This window comes from Scheffersomyces amazonensis, assembly GCF_036850825.1.
Source record: "Scheffersomyces amazonensis strain UFMG-HMD-26.3 chromosome Unknown RJT21scaffold_1, whole genome shotgun sequence".
NCBI lineage: Eukaryota > Fungi > Ascomycota > Pichiomycetes > Serinales > Debaryomycetaceae > Scheffersomyces > Scheffersomyces amazonensis.
The window spans coordinates 675,391-693,605 of record NW_027042741.1 but is presented as its reverse complement, the minus strand read 5'-3'; the positions used below and the strand labels follow the sequence as shown (position 1 = coordinate 693,605).

Here is an 18,215-nt window from a genome sequence, read left to right as displayed (position 1 = left end):
TTGGTCCGGAGTTGTAAGATACTTCCTCGGTAAAACGGTGAGTGTCCGAAACTAGAAACTGACCTATAGAGAGGTACCAGATCAATTAGAGACAAAGATCAAGAATAAAATTCATATCATTTGAATCTTTCAATATACTACATATACGTAACCTTTACAGCCTATAAGAATCACAATAGCTTATTTTCTTATAGTTTCTGGGTATCGGTTAACTATCCAAGGAATTAGTTTAAATTAAATCCTCGGACTTTGTCACCGGTACAAAATCTCACCCGCAAAAATCAACAGATTTTTTATTTTTATTTTTCACACACGCATTTATATATCCCCAGATTTTCGGGAATTCAGATAATATATAAATAAATCATATTCTTCCTTTGGTATAGTTAGTTAGTTTTAAAAGAGAAGTAAGATATTCTTCTAGTTGCTTGATTTTTATTAGATTTAGACTTATAGACTTTTTGGAGAAATTATAAAAGTGACGGAATTAAATATGGAAGAAGTTGATAGTGTATTGGTGGATAATGTTAAATCATTTGCTGCTGGTGGTTTTGGTGGTATTTGTGCTGTTTTAACTGGTCACCCTTTTGATTTAGTTAAAGTTAGATTACAAACTGGTTTATATAAATCATCAATTGAATGTGTTAAACAAACCATTGTTAAAGATGGAGCTTTGGGACTTTATCGAGGTGTTTTACCTCCATTATTAGGAGTTACCCCAATGTTTGCTGTATCTTTCTGGGGTTATGATGTAGGTAAGAAATTGGTTGCTTATTCATCTGGTAAATCCATTGATCAATTTACTATCCGTGATATTTCTACAGCAGGTTTCATTAGTGCTATTCCAACAACTTTAGTTGCAGCACCTTTTGAAAGAATCAAAGTCATGATGCAAATTCAAGAAGGCAAATCTTCTAACAATACCATGGGAGCTGTTGTTAAAGAAATGTATAGAACTGGTGGTATTAGATCAATTTTCAAAGGGTCAGTAGCTACTTTAGCAAGAGATGGTCCTGGTTCCGCCTTATATTTTGCAACTTATGAATATGTTAAAGAAAAATTATCTAAACCAGGAAGTAATGAATTATCATTGGTTGCTATTATGACAGCTGGTGGTTCTGCTGGTGTAGCCATGTGGTTAGGTGTTTTCCCAATTGATACTATTAAATCAACTCAACAATCATCAAATACTCCAATTTCAATCTCTCAAGTCACAAAGAATATTTACGCCAAAGGTGGTATTAAAGCTTTCTTCCCTGGTGTTGGACCTGCTTTGGCCAGATCTTTCCCTGCTAATGCTGCTACTTTCTTAGGAGTTGAGCTTGCTAAGAATTTCTTCGATAACGTTGTATAAGCTTCATTCTTCTTTAGCATTCTGCATTTCTCGACTAAAAAAGTTGTTCACAAGAATACTTTCAATTCTTACATCACTCACTTGTATAACCCTATTGTTTACTATTTATTATATATAACTATTTATTCTTTATATTTATTTATATTTATTTATATTTATTTATATTTATTTTTATATATATTATTTCTATTATTATAACTATTATTGTAAGTATTCAATAAGTATTTAGTAAGTAGTAATTTAACTATTAGTAGATAGTTCCTGTATACAATATAATTTACACTTAAGTCGTGCGCCCACCCGAACGGAATTGACCATGCTCAAAATTTGGAACGAATATTAAAATGTCGATAAGATGGATGAGACACCAGGGGAGCCTCAGTAGATATCTTCAGTAACTATAATATCATAATACTATATAATTCCATTTGATTCAAGATGACGTTATCTGACGAACAAGTATGTATTAATTAATTCAATTGAGTTTAATAGTCGAATAATAATAATAATATACTAACAATATTAATCTTATAGGTTAAGTCTGAACTTACCAAGATGCAGGCCTTCATTGAGAAGGAAGCTAAGGAAAAGGCTAAAGAAATTAAGTTGAAAGCTGATGAAGAATATGAAATTGAAAAGGCTTCAATTGTTAGATCAGAAACAGCTGCTATTGATTCAACTTATGAACAAAAGTTAAAGAAGGCTTCATTAGCTCAACAAATTACTAAATCTACCATTGCTAATAAGACTAGATTAAGAATTTTAGCTACTAAAGAAGAAGTTTTGAATGAAATATTTGATGAAGTTAAGAAGGAATTAAAGACTGTTGCTCAAAATAAGGCTCAATATTTACCTGTATTAGTTGGATTAATTGAAGAAGGTGTATTGGCTCTTTTAGAAGAAAAAGTTACAGTTAGAGTTAAACAAGCTGATGTTGAAATAGCTAAAGAAGCTACCGTTGAAGCAGCTAAAAACTTTGAATCTAAATCCAAGTTTGCCGTTGATATAACAATTGATGAAGAAAATTTCTTAAGTAATGATATCGCCGGTGGTGTTGTTGTTGTTAATGGTACTGGAAAGATTGAAGTCGATAACACTTTAGAAGAAAGATTAAAGATTTTATCAGAAGAAGCTTTACCTGCCATAAGATTAGAATTATTCGGAATTTCTAAAACTAGAAAATTCTTTGATTAGATATTATTAACTCCACTATGCATCTTATAATATTACTACTTCCATTCTTCTTCATCTTACTACTTGATTTAATAGTCTTTTTCTTCTATTGTTATAACCGCTACTTCAAGCATTCTGATTTACGTAAGTAAAGTTCTTCACCTACAGTCTTTTTTTACAAGCTTTTACTTCATCTTATCTTTATTACATTTATATACATTATAGTTCAATAAAATACGACTTCATTAATTTACTATAGATTTAATATGTTTTGGTCACATGACTACTGGTATTGTGATCGTTCCCTTGCCAAGACCCGAATATGATTGCAAAGAAGCCCACGGAAAACCTTAAATACAGAAAATTGTCTGGTTTAATTTTAAAGTATACCTGTAAGATTAAGCTTTTAATTCTGAGATACATTAGTATGGACAAAGAAGTGCCTAATTAAATATTAGAGGCACAGGGGACGTTTCAAGAATCAGCCAATTAAAACATTGGCTCATACTCCTGTATATATGGATCGAGCTTTATAAGGAACTTGACATTTATCTCTACAATCGACAGCACGAAAGAGTTAATATGTCCAGGCATGATCATTGACTAATACAGCTAAGCTTAATTTGCTTAGTTCCAAATCCCAGCTTCTCAAGAATGCAACACATTTTTTATATCGCTTCTTCTTATAAAGCGCTACCAGGAAATAGTTGCAATTTATACTGTCCGGCAAGCTTCCGAAGGTAACAACCTCACCTAAGGATCTTGGCTAGTCTTGGATAGGGTTACTTCGCCTATTCTAACCGGATCACCCTGACTTACGTACTTTGCCTACCATGTTACATCAGGGCTGTGCCTGCATACATGTAATCCTGTATATAGATAACAGTCACGTGGATTTTCAAAGACCTTATAGAAACGTACTACGGTATGCAACACTACTTATAGCTTTTTAGCAGGCTATACATAATAAAAATTACATTGGAATTAGAAGCCTACTGAGTTTGCCTGTCAGTGCTTTACGACAAGTACAAAATTTTACTATTACACTACTTTGATATTCGGGTGCTTGGCAATGAAGTTGTAGCACTAAGATAAGACTTACTGTAAATATGAAACAACTCTCCGATAAGACTTTCCGTAATTATACATCACATTATACTATTGTCCCCCACCTAATGTAACACCACCGAAATACATTGACTTGACCTAATTCGGTGATCTAGGGATATGGGAACTCGAGCCAACCCACTTTGGCACTACCAATTGAATAAAATAATTTTTTCACATCTATCTTACATAAAAAATTTTCACAGCATTTCTTGGGTCAAATTACGAAAGCCCTAAATGAACTACACATGACATGCATTAATCAAGTTTAAAGAGACAGAAAGCCATTGTGTGAATTGATGCAGTCCTAACTTTTAATTCATGTTTCATATTTTCTCCACCCCTATTTCTCGAACTCTGAATCCCGGATATTGATTTAAGGCAGCATACTTGCGTTAAAATATTGGGGAGCAGAGTTGCCGAACCATCAGTCAAGATTATACAGAAGTCATTTATGTGTTAAAAAACTAGTTTTGGTTTCTACGTAGTTACACTAATGTCAGAAGATGAATGAGATACTTCAACATAAAAAGGGGACCGAGCCCCTAGAAGAAGTGAGTGTGATACACAAACGGTGCCTTTGAAGCGAATTAATATTCTCCTATTTTGACCAAAGTAACGTTTTAGTATTAATGTATGTAATTTAGAGTATGCCACATCCGCAGATAACGCCGATCAACAATGCCAATATAAATTAGTATTGACAAATGATAATACACATTGATTGAATGGCATTAAAAATTTACTTCAAGTTGAAAAATTTTAAATTATTGCAATTTTATTTTTTAGGCATGCGGCACGCAAAACTGACAAATTGTCTGTATCTAATAACACTTCCGTTTTGGGGTGAGTCATGACGGATCAGGAAAGATTACAGACTCAGTGCGTGGCTGCACCGAGTGGCACTCTATGGGCTTAAGGTTTGGTGTGTTGAACAGTGGTGTCTAGAGAAAGACGTAAGGTTCATTGGACGTGTTGGTTTGTTACTACGTATATGCCTGATTATATCAAGTGGCAAACTGTAGTGGTTCAATTTTGTTCGATTATAGAGTAAGCTAATTATTATCAGTTTGGTCTAGACAAACTTATCAGCGAATGCAAAAAAAATTTTCAGTGAAAAACGGTTTTACATTATTTTTTGATGAATGGTAGCATATTGAAGCTGAGTTTTCACTATATCCAACGCTAATTTGATTCGTTATCAGAAAATAACATTGTTATCGTTTCTTTTTCTAACTGGCCCAGTGCCATGGATATACCCGGTTAATAATAACGCTTGAATAACAACGATATACCTCGTAGGTCTGACTAATACAATATAGAGTCGATCGAAGCGAAGGTTTAACGAGTATTATAGTTTTATTGTTCATTTAATTTGTCAGAGGATAGTTGGAGTAGAATGTTAATATTCTTGGTTTCCGACGATATACATGTGCTAAATCGACTCACATGCTTAGTATTTTATAGTCCGAAGTTCAGCTATAATGTTAAGACTATGCTCCAGTAGCGCTTAATCTTAAAGTCTAAACTACGATGAAAAAAGGTTGCAGCCTCACTAACCTTGATTTGTCCTTTTCGTAGGCGAAAAAATGAAACGGTTGCGATACATTGTCGTGAAAAATTTTCTGGATAATTTCTTTTTACCGGTGATAGAGTTTCCTTACTAAGCATAATACAGTGACCTTTGTAAGTATTATTCAGTGTATCAGTAGTGTTTCTTGTAAATATGTCAGTAATTTCTTTTGTTAGGCTGTTGCCAAGTAGTCCTGCGAAGTTATGAAGGAGTTGTTGCAAACGAGACAGAGCGCGAGAGAGGTTGGGATTGTGAGATCAAAGTTAGACCAGTGAGAGATCACAGTTACTACAGTTAGAATAAAACTTAGTTAATATATCTACTGAGCCAGTACGCTATTGTTAAGTGATTGGCTACGGTAAACAATAGAGGGAATAGCGGTAATTTATTTCATATGAAACCCACTGTAGAGGCTAGACTTAGTGAGAAAAAATTTAGTGAGAAAAATTTAGTGAGAAATGAAGATTTTTCTCTGTCGCGGGAAAACAGGCGAAATCCGACACAAAAAGTTTAAAAAGTCGTGTATTTCATCTCGACATGAATATCTGTATGCAGGTTCATAGTTTACAATACTATAGGAACAGGAAAGAGAGCAAACATATCTACAATGACAATTGTTTTGACATACCGATGGCGGAAAGAATCTTGCAATAGAGTTTCACTTAGTAGGCTGTGCCAGCGACAGTAATAAAAACAACGAACTACAAAGCAACAAGAAATGAAGCAATAACAACAAATAGCACAATAGTATAATACAAATCTTAGTAAACAAGCTCTAATACTCTTACACTAAGTAGTTTAATAGTAAAGTACTGTACATACTTTACTAGGTACGAGTCTAGATCGCTGACATAAGCTTGCAGCGCGTCAGACACTTTCCCAATTGGGCATATTACATACAGAGAAAATTACAAAACTGTCGGAATGATCCCTGAAAATAACATTTATTTTTTAACCTCCCAGTAATTAAAATTTTTCCATATAAAAGTGTCAACAATTCCTGTCTTTCACCCTAAAACCCTCCATCAGTTGATCTTTAAGTGTTATCGCAGCGTTTATTCCGTGTTTAGTTATCCAACTATAGTCTTTCATTACTCCTCCACCCGGAACCTACTTTTTTCATTCCTTTAAAGCAAACCTTAACTACAACAACACGTTTCATTCATTTACTATGAGAACTTCTTTCCTTACTTTATTGGCTATGGCCACTCTTTCCATTGCTGCTCCATTACAAGGTCACAAACATCATCAACATGATAAAAGAGCAATTGTCACTAAAGTTGTTTATGTTGACATTTACGGTAATCCAATTAATGGTCCAACTTCTTCAGCTGCTTCTATTGAAACTACTTCTATTGTTAACCCATCTCCAGCTCAACCAATTTCTACTTCTACTGGTACTAATGCTGCTCCAGTTGCTTCTGCTTCTGCTTCTGCTTCTGGTGCTGCTGCTTCTGGTTCCAGTTCTTCTGGTAACGGTGGTATTAATGGTGATTTAAGTCCATTCTCTAACCCTTCTGTTCCTTTTGAAGACGGTAAATACTCCTGTGACTCTGTTCCAGTTGGTCAAGGTGTTATTGCTGTTGACTGGATTGCTGGATTAAACGGTGGTTGGACTACTATTATGAACGAAAATGGTGATACTTCATCTACTTGTCAAGATGGTTACTACTGTTCTTATGCTTGTCAAGCCGGTATGTCCAAGACTCAATGGCCATCTGCTCAACCAGCTGATGGTGTTTCTGTTGGTGGTTTAACTTGTAAGAATGGTTTATTATACAGATCTAACACTGACTCTCAATACTTATGTGAATGGGGTGCTCAAACTGCTGAATTTGTTTCTGAAATCGGTAAAGATGTTGCTATCTGTAGAACTGATTACCCAGGTTCTGAAAACATGAACATTCCAACCTTATTAACTGCTGGTGGTAATGCTCCAGTCTCTGTTGTTGACTCTGATACTTATTACACTTGGAGAGGAGGTAAGACTTCTACTCAATACTATGTTAACAATGCTGGTGTTTCTGTTGAAAATGGATGTATCTGGGGAACTGCTGGATCTGGTGTTGGTAATTGGGCTCCTGTTGTTTTAGGTGCTGGTACTACTGGTGGTAATACTTACTTATCATTAATTCCAAACCCAAACAATCAAACTCCTCCAAACTATAACATTAAGATTGTTGGAACTTCTGGATCTACTGTTAATGGTCAATGTTCTTATGAAAATGGTCAATACAATGGTAGTGGTAGCGATGGATGTACCGTCACTGTTACTTCTGGTTCTGCCCAATTTGTCTTCTTTTAGATGAAGTATACCCCTTGTCTCTTCTTTTATCTGTATTATTGATTGTTTCAATCTGTTGATTCTATCTCTGCTATTATATTCTATTGTTATTCTTTGAATATATTTTAGAATTATATAGAAGAGTGGTGGTTGGCGTGCTGCCATACGGAAGCTTATGCCACCTGGTTTATTATTGGGTTCTTTTTTAAACTCTATGTTTGGTTTTTTGTTAGATTAGATATACATCTGTATTTATATGTATTTTTATTGTAGTGTAGTGTAATTACATAAATGAAGTGTAATACTTTTGCAGTTTAACCAAAGGCAATAGTGTTACAGTAGCTGATAATGAGTTCTTCACCAGTTCGGAACAGATCGAATAAATCACCTAAGTTCTCATCAGGTGTAGGCAGAAATGAACTCTGTATATATAAATGAACTGAATTCAATCGTAGCTTTTTAGTGAGGAATTTAGTTAACGTAGCGACACTTTGATGTCGATTGATAGTGAATACTTTCTTATCTATGATGGGGGTAGAACCGATAGGGACAAAGCGGACGGTTATTTTAGGAGTTTCCAGTGAAACATTAGAAGATTGGCGAGTATGAAATTGTTGGAGGATCTGAGTTCGTCTATCGGTCAGAGTCAGGGTCAGGGTCAGGGTAAGTGTTAGTGACAGTTCTTGTGGTAATGACTCTTCTGTTCGTACCAGTATTGGTTTTCTTCCAGAAAATGATCGTGAGAGTGTCACCGGCAGTTCTGAACTGGCTACGGTATCATGTCTAATACTGTTTATAGTACGATCCAATTGCTGTTTCTTACTGTACAGTAATCGGTCGAGAATGACTGATGTCAGTAGGGGAATCTTCGCCACAGCCGGCTTCTCATCTTCAATGAAATTGCTTCTATCCAGTGATGATTCTGACGACGAGTCATCATCTGGCTCACTGTGTATTATAGTGGACATCCTTTCAAGTAATATATATATAGTTACAGTAGAACAGTAAGGTTACACTAATTATAGTGTAGGCTCCTTAATCGGCCCCAAACCCCGACGGCACACGGCTGGTAAAGCGTAGCGTTCGGTGCGCACACGCCCCCGCCGCCATCGCGTTGGTGGAGTCGCCCGGTAAATTTCATCACGGAACAACTTTATAAGGTCTAAGTATATGAGATTCAGTACCCCCAATTGAAGTTATAGTAATGTCAGACGCCGAGTCAGTGACTAGCGAATCGACGCTAGAACCGTTTCAATTTGAGAAAGTCTTGGAAAGTTTGGAATCAGGAGCTCGAGAAGCCATTGAGTCACAAGACTTTATTTCGTATAGTACACTCCTTGACATTTACCTTAGTGACCCTACTAAGTATACTTATGATGAAAGAGAACAGTTATTGAATCATTTATTGACGATTCTTACTGAACACAAGCAATTAACTTACGAGATAGGATGGGATTTACCCAATCTATTGATTCTTTATGTGGAATCCGACTTTCAATTCCATGATCCAATTAGGACTGCTCCCTGTGTATACAAGATCCTAAAGAACTTTGAAGCTTTAGCATTGAACGGGAATCCTAAGGAATTGTTTCTTAAATGTTGTGAACTTTTAACCACTGTACAATTGGAAGATGTCACTATTACTGATGATATTAGTATTCAAGAACGATTTTATGATGTTAAATTATATTGTATCTTTGAATTAATTGATAGTTGTCTTAAAAGAATTAAAACATATTATCCATCACGATTTCTTGCTATGACGGTGGCTGCGTATATCAATTCCGCCTATAAAAATGCCACTAATCTGGCAAGTAATACTGAATTTATTATGAAGAGAGCCTATAATTTTGCTAGAAATTATGCTAGTCCTCCATTACCAGAAAATGATGGTACCTTAACCACTGATGAGATTAAAAAGATTTCCGCTGATGAACTGTACTTACAGAGGAAACTCTTGACGGGGTTCCTTACTAGTTTGGTATATTTTGTGTCGGTAAATCATCAATATGGTTATGCTGTTGATCATTTCTCATTCTTACAAGAACCTCATCGATCATCATTAAAGAAATATTTTGAGTATGAAGTAGAAAGTCCTGTATTGGATCGAATTGCCGAGTTGGCATTGTCATATGACATTGAATTGGATCAAGACTTTAAGCAATACATTAAAGAAGCTCATGAACTTGTAGATGAATTCAAATTCGATGGTACCGATCATGATGATGATATTAGTGGAGACCTCTTTGAGAAAGTGGTGATTGATTATCAAAAAAATTCTCTTACTACCATTATTACTAGTGATGCTAAGAATATTAATGATTCCATATTAGGAGATATTCTTATATATACTCATCAAATTGCCGTTAAAAGAACATTTGATAGAGTATCTATAACTTTCAGTGATGCATTGGTATTAACCTTAAGAACCATCATTCCTCAAATGGTTCAAAAATCATTTATGGCTACTGGAGTTCAAGATGCCGTTGTATTCTGGAGTTGGTACTCATTATATGATGCTAAAGATATTGAAGTGGCCATTGCTACCGTACCCAAGACTTTACTCATGATCTATTATCAAGCGTTACTCTTTATCATCATCAGTAGTGTTGAAGCTCCTAATTTCCGATACGTAGTATTGACATTACTCACTAAAATCTTGGCCTTATCACCAGAATCTACGGCTTATGCATTCTTAAAGGATAGTTTAATTAATTGTCCTTATGAAAGAGATAAAGCCACATTGATTGGAGTATTAAAGGAATTATTAACTCAACATAAACAATCTCGATCCGTTGATAGTTTACTGGATCAACTTGCAAGTACCACCATTGACGAAGAGGATGAAACTAAACCAGAAGTACCTCCTCCTTTACCTAATCGAAGTATACCGGAAGTAGCCTCAGCCAAATACATTCAACTCACTTTGGATAAGTTTAATGACTTGACAGAATTAATCAATAAGGCCGTCGAAGATGTATTTGTTAAACAAGACTCGGAAGTTAGTATTGATCCTCGGAAACTCTCGACTTTATCGGCATACCTTAATCTTTTGGTGGTGATTAAGAATGATGTGGTGGTATTGGCCAATAAGAAGGAGATCGATGCCATTGTGGCTGCTGTCAAGGTGAATCTTGAAGCCATCAAGCGTAAACACGATCAAACCCCGAACTCGAATGTCTACGAATTAAATGCCGTAGGTATGTTGGAAATTACACTCGATAGAATTGCCTAGTTAGTCTACATAGCGATATACTATACTATATGATATTATTATATTACTACTTTTTTTTGGTTGTCTTCTTAGCACTGCCAATACTTCGATCATCGACTAAGGGACCCCAGTAAACAAAGAACCCTTCTTTGGTAGTGGCGATTTCATCTTCCATTTGAAGTTCTTGATCGTCAATGAAGGGATCCTCATAATCGTACTTACCTACTTTCCTGGCCATTCTAGCCTCATGACGTCGAACTCGTTGTTCTTCTGTTAATTCTTCTTCTTCCTTCCGCTTTCGAGCAGCCGCTTCTCGTTCTCTTTCCTTCTCTTCATCATCATCTTCTTCATCATCATCTTCTCCATCATCATCATCCACTAAGATCTCTTCCATATTGTCAATGACAGATTTGGCATTGGGATGAAGCACTTTAAATCCGTACTTCTCTTCAGCCAACGCAAGAACATTGAGAACTACTTCGGCCTGACCCGGTTTAGGATTCTTAGGATCAAGAAGTGGAATATTCAAGGCAATTATTGGAGGTTCAGGCTTCTCCTTTTCTTTTTCTTTTTCTTTTTCCTTTTCTTTTTCCTTTTCTTTCTCTTTCTCATTTTCCTTCTCCTTCTCCTTCTCCTTCTCCTTCTCCTTCTCCTTCTCCTTCTCCTTCTCCTTCTCCTTCTCCTTCTCCTTATCTTTACTGCTATCTTCTGACTTGGTCACTACTACGACTTCGGCCGGTGGAAGCTCGGCTTTCGCCGTCTTGATGTTTTCGGTAGTCATTCCTGAATGTACAACCAACTTGGCAGCTTCCTTAACTGGCTCTGGAGTCTTCTTCTTCCCATTTTTAGTGGAAGTTTCTGGAGTTTCTGGTTTCCGCCTCTTTGTAGTTTCTCCATCTTTCTTCTTAGGTGCAGCTCGCTTTCTTTTAGGTGCTGTAGTAGGAGCTGCTGGCGTAGGAGCTGGAGTAGGAGTTTTATTGGACTCTATGTTAATTACTTCTGGTTCATCGTCTATATTAATGATAGAATTAATTGATGTCTTACTCAAATTAGGACTAGCCTGTATTGGAATAGGTGTTGGAGTCGGTGATACTGCCAACTGGAAATTAGTCTGAAACTTTCTGATCTGTTCACTGACCACTATTCCCTTAGATGAAGGAGCTTGTGGACTTGGAGATACCGTTGGTTTAGGTACAAGCACAGGGAGAGATGGGGAGGGTCGTATAAGTACAGGTTTTTTAGCTCTACCCTTCTTTTCAGTAGCAACAGGAACAGTAGTTGTCGACACAGTAGAAGTGGGAGCAGCAGGAACAGCAGAAACAGCAACGGACTCGTCGTCATCGTCGTCTATCACAATCGGTGATTCTGCATTGGCCTGACGAAAGATGGGTGTCTGAAATTGAGAAACTAAGTTACGTAAGGGGACAGCACCACCGGCGGTTCGAGACACAGAATTGGTGCGTGATCTAACCACTACACTGGAGTCGTCTGCCGATGAGTCCAACAACGATGAGATGGACACATTACGATTCTCCTGCGACATTCTGGTGACTGCAGAAGTTGAAGTTGAAGTTGGTGGTGGTGGTAGTGGTTGACAAGTTTGGCGGTCAAAATATTTTTGTTTTGTTTTGCGCGGCGCAACTAAACTATATATATATTATTATATATTATTGTATACATCTTCAGTACTTACGCTCTATCCAACTGGGTGACATTGGAATGATAACCAAGCTTACTTAAGGTAAGACTTGTATCACTACCGTAACCCTCAAGCGAGTTCATCAGTAAATCTCCATTCCAATAGTAGGCATAGATTTGGGACATAGGTAAACCCAAGCCAAGTTTGTATTCAAAGGGTCTTGTGGTTAAGTTTTCTAATGTTGATTTCTTTTTCTTGGTGGAGTGTTCAGTATCGGATAAGGAAGTCTGATTTAATACCTTAGCTGAATCCTGAGTCGATGTAGGGTTATTGACAATAGATGAACCCGATGCAGTTACTTTCAAGTTGGAGTATAATTGTAAGCCAGGGATTCTATGGAAATTGGCTAATGACTTTCTAGCGAGTTCGGGATTCTTCCCAAACGACCAAATACCCTTTAATTGATCATGACTTATACCTCCACCACGATCACTGATTCGAAACGTGACTTCTCGCTTTAAATTAATGATAGTAACAGTAATAGGAGGTAATTTCTTTGAAGTTTTAGGTCCATGAGTCTTAATGGTGGCTTCAAATGAATTTCTAAGAATTTCTCCAAGTAAATAATGAAGATGAGGTACCATAAATGGGAATGACGTAGATAAATCACCTTCAATTTCTAAATCAGGCATTTTATTAATGTCAGGATAAATATCAATCATAGAGGATTTAATGACATCAGCCACAATCCGGAAATGATCTGCAGCATTACAATTTTGAAAGATTTCTCCTAAGTAATGAGGAGGTTTTGTATCATAAGGATTCGACCTATAATTCTCACTTAATGATAAATGTTCTTCTACAATAACTCGACGACTAATTCGCGATCGTATCATAGTACTCATAAACTGATCCAACTCATTTTGAGGTAAATTCTTAAGAATGGATACTTCCAAAGCTCCCATCATTAAATGAGGTAAGTTGAACACATGATCATCCAACATAGTAGATAATGTCTCACAGAACTGAGAATTATCTTGTAAAGTATGGATAGGTGGAATCTTTCGGAATGCATTAAACAGATGATAGTAACTCTCGTAAATCTGAGAGAAATGGAAATTGTTAACAACTCCAAAAGGTAATGTCTGTAAATCTCTTATCCGCATAGCCAACCGAATAGCCAACTCTATACGGACAAAGTTTGCACTATTAATGATCTTTTGTTTAGTCAATTTATTACCATAACCAGCCAATTGTCGTAAGGATACCGGATGGGGGCCTTTCTTCAGATACTCCATTAATACTTCATTCTGATAGAAATGTTGGGGATTAAGGATACTGGAATATGTGGGGAAGGGACCTAAATTCTTTAAGTGTTTGGCGATTTCTTCTTTACCGGCTTTAGAGAGGAAGTCCTGGTATATGTAGGAATGGGAGGTAATGGGGGAGTAGGTAGATTTGAGTCTGATAGCGATTCTGGGCTTCATGATTGTTTTAGTAACGTAGTGAACTATTGAGCTGATGAACTACTATGCTGGCTGCTCTCTGATACTGTATACTGTATATCTCTTCACTGACTACTGTATCTCTTCTCTGACTACTGTAGCTTAACTCTTAGTGTCTTCTTGCTATTATTGTCTTACTATCTGTGTTAGTCTTAGTCTGGGGATAGTCAGGTGACTTCAAATCCCGTCGGTCGGACGGGATCAAACGACTCACTCTCGCTCCGTCATTTTCTCCTGCATACACGCAAACACATCCTTCCTTTTTTGCAGTCTGTGTCTCGCTTCTCTGCAGGACCCTGATCCAGCCAGCCATCTGTTGTTACCCATCATGAATCGATGATTAAATCATGGAGATGATCTGTTCAGAGCGTATTAGTTAGTCTACTCTATATCCAGAGGGGGTGTACCACCATATGTCTTCCAATCCTGCCAGAATACCCACCAGTGGGTATTACACTTCGCAATATCTTCATCAGCAACAGTATGGCCTGTCCCAAAGAGGAAATGCGCTTCGTCAAGCCAACAATGGTGATGGAGACGAAGAATATTACACGAATAACTCCAGAAGAGAAGGAACTCCAGCCGCTTCTACTAACTATTACGATACGCCCAGAACTCCTACCACACCAGCTTTCAAAATCACCCCGTCATCTCCTTCCGCTACTGGAATATCGGCGCTACCTATCACTAATCCTCATAATAATCAAGATAACATGGCTGCTAAACGTCAGCCTGTAAAAGTAGTGGAATTTAAGCCTATGCCTAAATCTCCAGTACCTGAGTCTCCCTCTACTCCAAGAACTAATAAATCATTCAAGAATTTCTTCTTCAGTAAAAGTCCTACCAGTCAGCAGCTGAACCAAGCTGCAACTGAAGCTTTGTCGTTATCTTCAGACGCACTAGAAGAGTATGACGAAGAAGATGATCCCGACTATCTCCGGCAAGAGATCACCCCAGCACAATTAAACTATTTTGGAAGTCAAAATTCAGACAACTCCGATGCTGAAGCTTTTGCCCGAGCAGGCTATCAGTCTGCCCCTATGGTGGTTACATCGCCAAATCCAAATCAACTGGTATCATTCAATGGTTATTATATTAAACAGAAAAAAGACTACGACCAAGCCGATTACAAGCCCAAGTTGTACACCCATAAAACTTTCAGAGAGATCTTTAACGATAAGGAAGAAAGTACTGATAGGTACAATCCAATGGAGTTTGTATTTGATCAAGGACCCAAGAAAACCAATATAGTTAAGAATGTACAAGGATTATTTGGTAAAGACGATTATAATAATTACAACTACTATGACCATAAGCTGGCCAAGCCTCGTAAGAACCCAATGAAAGAAGTATTTGTTACGGAAAGTGAAGATGAAGATGGAAATAAGGTTGAAGATGAAAATGCCGATCCGTTTGATGAAGTGGAGCCAGTAAAGAAGAACAAGAAATTAACCAAATTATTTAAGAAGAAGATAAAGAAAGCCAAGAAGGAACTAGGCAAAGACTTTGTTAATAATACTGAGAAGCAGAGGGAAGAGAAGGAAATACGACGGGAAGAGCAACGGATGAAGAAAGAGCAAGAGATGAAGGAGCAGGAGATGAAAGAGCAAGAGGCAGAAGCAGAAGCTGCAGCTGCCGCAGTCAGAGATAGAGCTAGAGCTAGAGCTATAGGCCAGAATCCTGATTTCCATCCATTATGGAACTACTTTCTTTCATGGGTGGTTTACGATACTGCCGCTTCTATAGCTGGATCATCTAAAATTACTGAATTACCATCTGGAGATGCCGCTACTATTGCGCCAACCACGACGGGAGCACTTACAACAATTGGAGCCCAAACTACAGCAAAGGCAGCAACTACAATAGCTCCATCTACTGCCAGACCACCAACTATAGTAGAGGCTCCAGCTCCAGCTCCAGCTCCAGGTGCCAAGTCTCGACTCAAAAACATACGCAAAAACTATCAGGTACTTGCATCCAAATGGAATAAGCCAGCTGCTGCGTTATTCAACGACCAATACATTCCCAACTCCACCCCGATCCTGACTCCGACCGTAGGTCTGGGACTGAACCTGCTGCCTAGTGTCAGTTCCAGTTTAGTCAGCAGCCAAACTACAAACAAAGAGTTCATAATTGAATATGATGGAGATGATGATACTGAGATCGACCAAGAATTGTATTACAATCCAGCCACCAACCAACTTGAAGCTCAACCACCAACATCATTCTCATCGCTCCATCCCCAGGCTCAAACCACCATGGCCGAAACCACCATGGCCCAGATCGGAACCATTGCCAACATGAGCTCCCCTCTGCAAATCATCTCCAACATCAACCAGCTCATTAAAAACATTAAAATCATGAGGATCATCTTTGCTCCCATCGATATAATTGCTGAGAACTTCCCCCATTTACAGACCATTGTAATTCTTATAGAATTAGGGATATTTATGTGGATTCTTTATGAACTCAGTCTACTTATCGATGCCATCTGTATGATGGTTAAAGCAGTATGTGCCCCTATGATCGCTATGGGAAGATTTATGAATCGCATCATGTAGTAGTACACGTATATAAACTAACTATATAACATAGAATTACAACCAGGGTAATGTAACATGGAGAAAATTAGAATAGAATAGAATAGCAAAGATAGTATAGTAATAGTAGTAATAATAATAATAATAATAATAATAATAATAATAGTAATAGTAATAAGTAGTAGTGATAGGAACAATATGAAGAGTAGCAGTAAGAGTAGTAATATTAATAATAGTAAGAGTAGTAATAATAATAATAATAAGAAGAAGAAAACAACAATATTAATGGTATAGACACATGACTCACTTCTTGGCGATCTTATTCTTGAGCAGCCCATTGACTCTGATCCCCTTAATGGTTATTCCTGTTTGTTCTACAGGGAACTTTCTTGGACGTCCTCTACGATCTTTCTTCTGGATTAATTGTTGGACTGAAGGATCATCCAAGGTTCTCAAATAGGTGGGTTGTTCATACAATCTGGTTAAGTCAGGCGTCAACTCTTTGTCACGCTTGGCTTTACCGTTGAGCGAGACTTGCACAGGTAAATGAACAGGAATAGGAGCTGTAGTGGTAGTAGCAGATGGAGCAATGGTTTGTCCATAATGATGATCTCCTGGTACACCACCAGCCTGTAACATTTCTGAAGTAGAATCCTTAATGATCTTATTCAAATGCTTGAAGTTTGGATGTGTCAGATCAATGTACTGATTAGTGGTAGGATCAAGAATCAACTTCTTAGGACGACCTCTTCTCTTCTTCTCACCCGTTTGTGATTGCATCACTTGGAGGGCTTGCACTTGAGCAGCCTGGGCACGAGCCTGGGCCTCCAATTCCATTCGGAGCTGTTCCTGTCTTCTTCTTTCTTCTTCAAGCGCCTGTTGCTGGAGGAGAAGCTGCTTCTTAGTCATTCTTTTCTGTTTGGGCTTCTTCTCCTTGGACACTTGCTGAGGCTGGATATGCTGATGTTGTTGTTGCACCTGTTGCTGTTGGACCTGCTGCACCTGCTGCTGTTGTTGCTGTTGTTGTTGTTGTTGCTGCTGAAGTTGTTGCTGCTGTTGGATCTGTTGTTGGAGCTGCTGCTGCTGCTGTTGGTACTGCTGCTGATACTGCGAGTAGTCAAACTGCTGCTTCTGTTTAGGCGACTGCTGTTGCAAGTGCTGCTGGTACATCTGCTGGTGCTGATTCTGAGGTGAGACCTGTTGGTACTGACTTGGGTTTAAGTACTGTTGTTGCTGTTGTTGCTGTTGTTGCTGCTGCTGCTGTTGTTGTTGTGCCTGAGCCTGCGCCTGCTGCTGAAGCTGCGAAAGCGAAGGCACGGCATTGGGATGGGGCAACGCAAGTGGAGACGTGGAATTGACACTGGACAAGACGCTACGATGATTTACTGAGCCTAATGGAGGCACGGGACTCTGAGATGTCCGAGCTGGGAAGTACGCACCAGGCGTTGTTGTTTGATACTGAGGGTGAATTTTGGTTTGCGCTTGAACATTTTGCGCTTGACCGGTGGCCTGGTTGGAAGTTCCGGTATTGTTGGTCGTGCCGTTGCTATTATATGATGGATAGGGGAGATACATCACGTAACCAGCTGAATACAAATGGGTAAAGGGTTGGAGTCGCTACCAAACGGAATAGGTAGAATAGTATTTTTTGATATGGGAGGAATAAAAAAAAACAGAAACGGAAAAAAAAAGAGGTAAAAAAACAGAAAAACAGGAAAAAAACAGAAAAAAAGAGGAACAGGGAATAAATAAGAAAATAAAATAAGAAAATAAAGGCAAATGAGAAAAAAAGAAAAAAAAGAAAAAAAAAGGGATGGGGGAAGTTG

At 37.8% G+C, this 18,215-nt stretch overlaps 9 protein-coding genes across 9 annotated transcripts; 5 read left to right on the top strand and 4 right to left on the bottom strand. All coding sequences in view use genetic code 12, as the record gives it.

Moving 5' to 3' along the window:
* The first annotated feature begins 349 nt into the window (after positions 1–349).
* Positions 350–1,545, top strand: CRC1 (carnitine:acyl carnitine antiporter). The gene is given in 2 exon segments (XM_064880539.1): positions 350–1,511; positions 1,522–1,545. 1 exon segment carries the CDS (start codon positions 494–496, stop codon positions 1,352–1,354), a length of 861 nt encoding a protein of 286 aa, XP_064740680.1. The 5' UTR covers positions 350–493; the 3' UTR covers positions 1,355–1,511; positions 1,522–1,545.
* Positions 1,546–1,662: 117 nt separating this feature from the next.
* On the top strand, positions 1,663–2,548 carry VMA4 (H(+)-transporting V1 sector ATPase subunit E; the record flags this gene model as incomplete). The annotated part of the gene is made up of 2 exons (XM_064879717.1): positions 1,663–1,813; positions 1,889–2,548. Exons 1-2 carry the CDS (start codon positions 1,793–1,795, stop codon positions 2,546–2,548), a joined length of 681 nt encoding a protein of 226 aa, XP_064740679.1. The 5' UTR covers positions 1,663–1,792.
* A 3,497-nt stretch (positions 2,549–6,045) lies between these two features.
* Positions 6,046–7,762, top strand: SIM1 (SUN family protein). The gene has a single exon (XM_064880538.1). It carries the CDS (start codon positions 6,379–6,381, stop codon positions 7,510–7,512), a length of 1,134 nt encoding a protein of 377 aa, XP_064740678.1. The 5' UTR covers positions 6,046–6,378; the 3' UTR covers positions 7,513–7,762.
* Positions 7,763–8,679, bottom strand: RJT21DRAFT_116964 (uncharacterized protein). Its single transcript, XM_064880537.1, has one exon. It carries the CDS (start codon positions 8,457–8,459, stop codon positions 7,806–7,808), a length of 654 nt encoding a protein of 217 aa, XP_064740677.1. The 5' UTR covers positions 8,460–8,679; the 3' UTR covers positions 7,763–7,805.
* Positions 8,680–10,764, top strand: YBP1 (Ybp1p). The gene has a single exon (XM_064880536.1). It carries the CDS (start codon positions 8,696–8,698, stop codon positions 10,724–10,726), a length of 2,031 nt encoding a protein of 676 aa, XP_064740676.1. The 5' UTR covers positions 8,680–8,695; the 3' UTR covers positions 10,727–10,764.
* On the bottom strand, positions 10,698–12,311 carry HPC2 (Hpc2p). The gene has a single exon (XM_064885657.1). The coding sequence runs from the start codon at positions 12,246–12,248 to the stop codon at positions 10,773–10,775; it is 1,476 nt and encodes a 491-aa protein (XP_064740675.1). The 5' UTR covers positions 12,249–12,311; the 3' UTR covers positions 10,698–10,772.
* RJT21DRAFT_116960 (alpha-ketoacid dehydrogenase kinase family protein) lies at positions 12,312–14,037 on the bottom strand. The gene has a single exon (XM_064880535.1). It carries the CDS (start codon positions 13,829–13,831, stop codon positions 12,395–12,397), a length of 1,437 nt encoding a protein of 478 aa, XP_064740674.1. The 5' UTR covers positions 13,832–14,037; the 3' UTR covers positions 12,312–12,394.
* Positions 14,038–14,112: 75 nt separating this feature from the next.
* RJT21DRAFT_116959 (uncharacterized protein) lies at positions 14,113–16,566 on the top strand. The gene has a single exon (XM_064880534.1). It carries the CDS (start codon positions 14,263–14,265, stop codon positions 16,408–16,410), a length of 2,148 nt encoding a protein of 715 aa, XP_064740673.1. The 5' UTR covers positions 14,113–14,262; the 3' UTR covers positions 16,411–16,566.
* On the bottom strand, positions 16,542–17,638 carry RJT21DRAFT_116958 (uncharacterized protein). Its single transcript, XM_064880533.1, has one exon. It carries the CDS (start codon positions 17,557–17,559, stop codon positions 16,693–16,695), a length of 867 nt encoding a protein of 288 aa, XP_064740672.1. The 5' UTR covers positions 17,560–17,638; the 3' UTR covers positions 16,542–16,692.
* Positions 17,639–18,215: the final 577 nt, after the last annotated feature.